Genomic DNA, 2,976 nt, shown 5'->3' on the forward strand with positions numbered 1-2,976 from the left:
ATATATATATATATATATATATATATATATATACGTAGGTAGGTATAGTGTGGAAGTCCTTGAATCTCTTGAGTTTACAGAACTGGTTCCGGAATAGAACAACAACGACACCAAAGTCAAGAATTTTGAAATAAAAAAACTAAGGCCCAAATTCTTTCCTTCTTTCTCTTCTTTTCTTCCTTTCATTTATTTGTCTTTTATTCTTCACCCTTTTTCTTCCTTCTTTTCTCAGATTATTTCATGTTTTTACAATTTTCTTAATTCTTTTCTGTCTGTATCTCTTTTTCTGTCATTCATTCATTCATTCATTCATTCATTCATTCCTTTGTTCTTTCATATTTGATGCTTTCTCTCCTTACTCCTTCTTCCTTTGTGTCTCCTTATCATTTTCTCTCTGTCCTTCTTTCCTTCATTCATTCCTTCTCTCCTTTATGCCTTTTCTTTCTTCTTCAGATCTTTACTTCTTTTTTCTCTACTCTTTTATTTATTCTGTCTTGCTTCCTTTCTTTCCCTCTTTCATTATTTCTTCCCCGTACCGTTTTCATTCTTTCCTTATTCCTTTCTCTCTGATTCATTCATATTTCCTTTGTTTCTTACTCTTCTTTCTTAACCCCTTGACCTTTATCTCATTCCTTCTTACATTCTTCTCTCCTCTCCTTTTCTTTCTTTCATTATCTTTCCTTCCCCTACTTCTTTCATTTCTTCCCTTTTACAATTCTTTTCCGGCTTTTTTGCCATGCTTCCATTTTTGTATTCTTTCTCATCCCCAACTTTCTCTCTCACTCTCTCTCTCTCCTTCTCTCTCTCTCCTTCTCTCTCTCTCTCCTTCTCTCTCACTCTCTCCTTCTCTCTCTCTCTCAGTTTGTGTTTATAGCTTTCATTTTTCCCTTATTCATACACTCACCCTTTCTCTTTAATTCCTCCTCTTTTCCTCCGATTTTCTTTCCTTTTCATCTCTCATGTCTCGACCTCTTATTTTTTTCTTTCTCTCTGCTTCATACATACATGCATAGATGTGCATGTAAGCATCTATTTATCTCTATACATAATCCACACACACAGAGAATTACTCCTGCTACTACGCCTCTTCCAATCCCCTCCTATATTCTGTATAAAACCAGATCCTTTCAGTTCTATTTCCTTCACTATTTTCTGTTCACATTCGCGGTTTCAATTCGAACCCCTACCTATCACTTGACCACTGTCTTCCAACACCTTCACTACCACCAGCACTACCACAACAACAACAGCAACAACAACACAAACAACTACACTGATATCAGTAAGCAACGTAACTATTATTAACTCCACCACGAGCAGCATCGGCGGTGCCGTTGCCATCATAGCATCTACGAAGGGCACGGGAAGGTTTTCAGTACAGGTTTCTTTTCAACACAGGATGGTTTTCACCACAATAATTTTTAGTCAGATGTCGGCTCAATCATATGTCTAATAAATAAATCAACTCCGGTTAACATCATCCGCAGTATTCTGCTTCACCGCCTATATCTCTGTCTACCTCTCTATATATACGTATATGATGATGGCTTAACTGGCCGAAACTTCGAAGTTACTGGCAACAATATTCTTGTGTAATTAAAATAAATTTCTATTTTATAAAAGTGTAAAGTAACCCCTCAGATTAATGTAAAATTCTTTTTCTTATAACAGAATATAAAAACAGACATTAATATGTATGTATGTGTATAGGTTTGTCTATGTATTTATATTTATCCTTGTAACTATGTAGATATATATACACACGTACGTACGACCTGTCTGTGTTTTCTTTGTATCGTCTATCTGTATGTTTTGTCCCACCTAACTGTATCACCTAACTGTCTGGACGTTTTGCGTCCTTATCCCATTCTGTATTATTTATACATACATACATACATACACACACACAATTACACACACACACACACACACACACACACACACACACACATATATATATATATATATATATATATATATATATATATATATATATTCACACACAGTATTTCCGTACAGGCATGCAAGTAATTAGAGTTAAGTCAGTCTATCTCTGAAATATTATGCAAACAGAACAATGCATCCTGTGTGGTGGTATGTTTGAGATACTCAGCCACTTCCACTGTAATTATAAGAAATTAAATAAAGCAGAATAAACAAAAAAGAATTAATTTAAACTATTATATTATACTCCTTATCGTTACTCATTTATCCCCCACCCTCTCTTCTTCTTCACCCATATTCCTCCTCTTCTTTATTACCGATATTCTGTCTCCTCTTGTAGTCTTATTTCCGCTTTTTTTTTTGTAATCTTGTTTTCTTTTTTTATTTGTTTTTTTTATCCTTGGTGCTTCTTCTTTTTCAGTTCGTCACGGTCTGCGAGAACAGAAGAAAATGGAAGATCTCCAAATGAAGATTATCGACACATTACGAGACCACTGCATCTATAACAGTGAAGCCCAGAAAAAACCTCATTTTTTCTCACGTATTCTCGGCAAGATAGCCGAACTGCGTTCTTTGAGCCGAGAAGGATTACAAAGATTGTTCTATTTTAAATTAGAAGACAGCATGAAAGTTCCAACTGTAATCGAAGATCTTTACTTGAATAGCCATTTACCATTTTGAAACAGAAGAAACAGTAAAAAAAAAAAAAGACAAAAAAGGAAAACTTTAAAACAAAAACAAAAAAAAATCACACGAAATTTATATATAAAATAAAACATCAAAGAACTAATATATAAGAAAAAAACAATGCAAACATAAATAAATAAACGAAGTCACGAAAAATATATAATATAATATTATATAACTTAACAAATAATAAAGAAAGTAAAAGATGGAGAGAATGAGAGAGAGACAGAGAGACAGAGAACTATACAGACAGATAAACAGTGTTAGAGTGAGAAAGAAATAAAGAGAGCGAGAGAGAGAGGATGCAATCGGCCATATATATATATATATATATATATATATATA

General features: G+C 33.6%; 1 protein-coding gene across 1 annotated transcript in view; it reads left to right on the forward strand.

Moving 5' to 3' along the window:
- Positions 1-2,668, forward strand: part of LOC106880578 (probable nuclear hormone receptor HR38) — a 449,364-nt gene extending 446,696 nt beyond the window's left edge. Inside the window, exon 6 of the mRNA XM_052975305.1 lies at positions 2,366-2,668. Coding sequence (XP_052831265.1) covers positions 2,366-2,625 — 260 coding nt within the window. The 3' untranslated portion in view covers positions 2,626-2,668. The remainder of the gene's footprint in view (positions 1-2,365) is intronic.
- The last annotated feature ends 308 nt before the right edge of the window (positions 2,669-2,976 follow it).

The sequence above is a fragment of the Octopus bimaculoides genome, chromosome 21 (genome assembly GCF_001194135.2).
Source record: "Octopus bimaculoides isolate UCB-OBI-ISO-001 chromosome 21, ASM119413v2, whole genome shotgun sequence".
NCBI classification, from domain to species: Eukaryota; Metazoa; Mollusca; class Cephalopoda; order Octopoda; family Octopodidae; genus Octopus; species Octopus bimaculoides.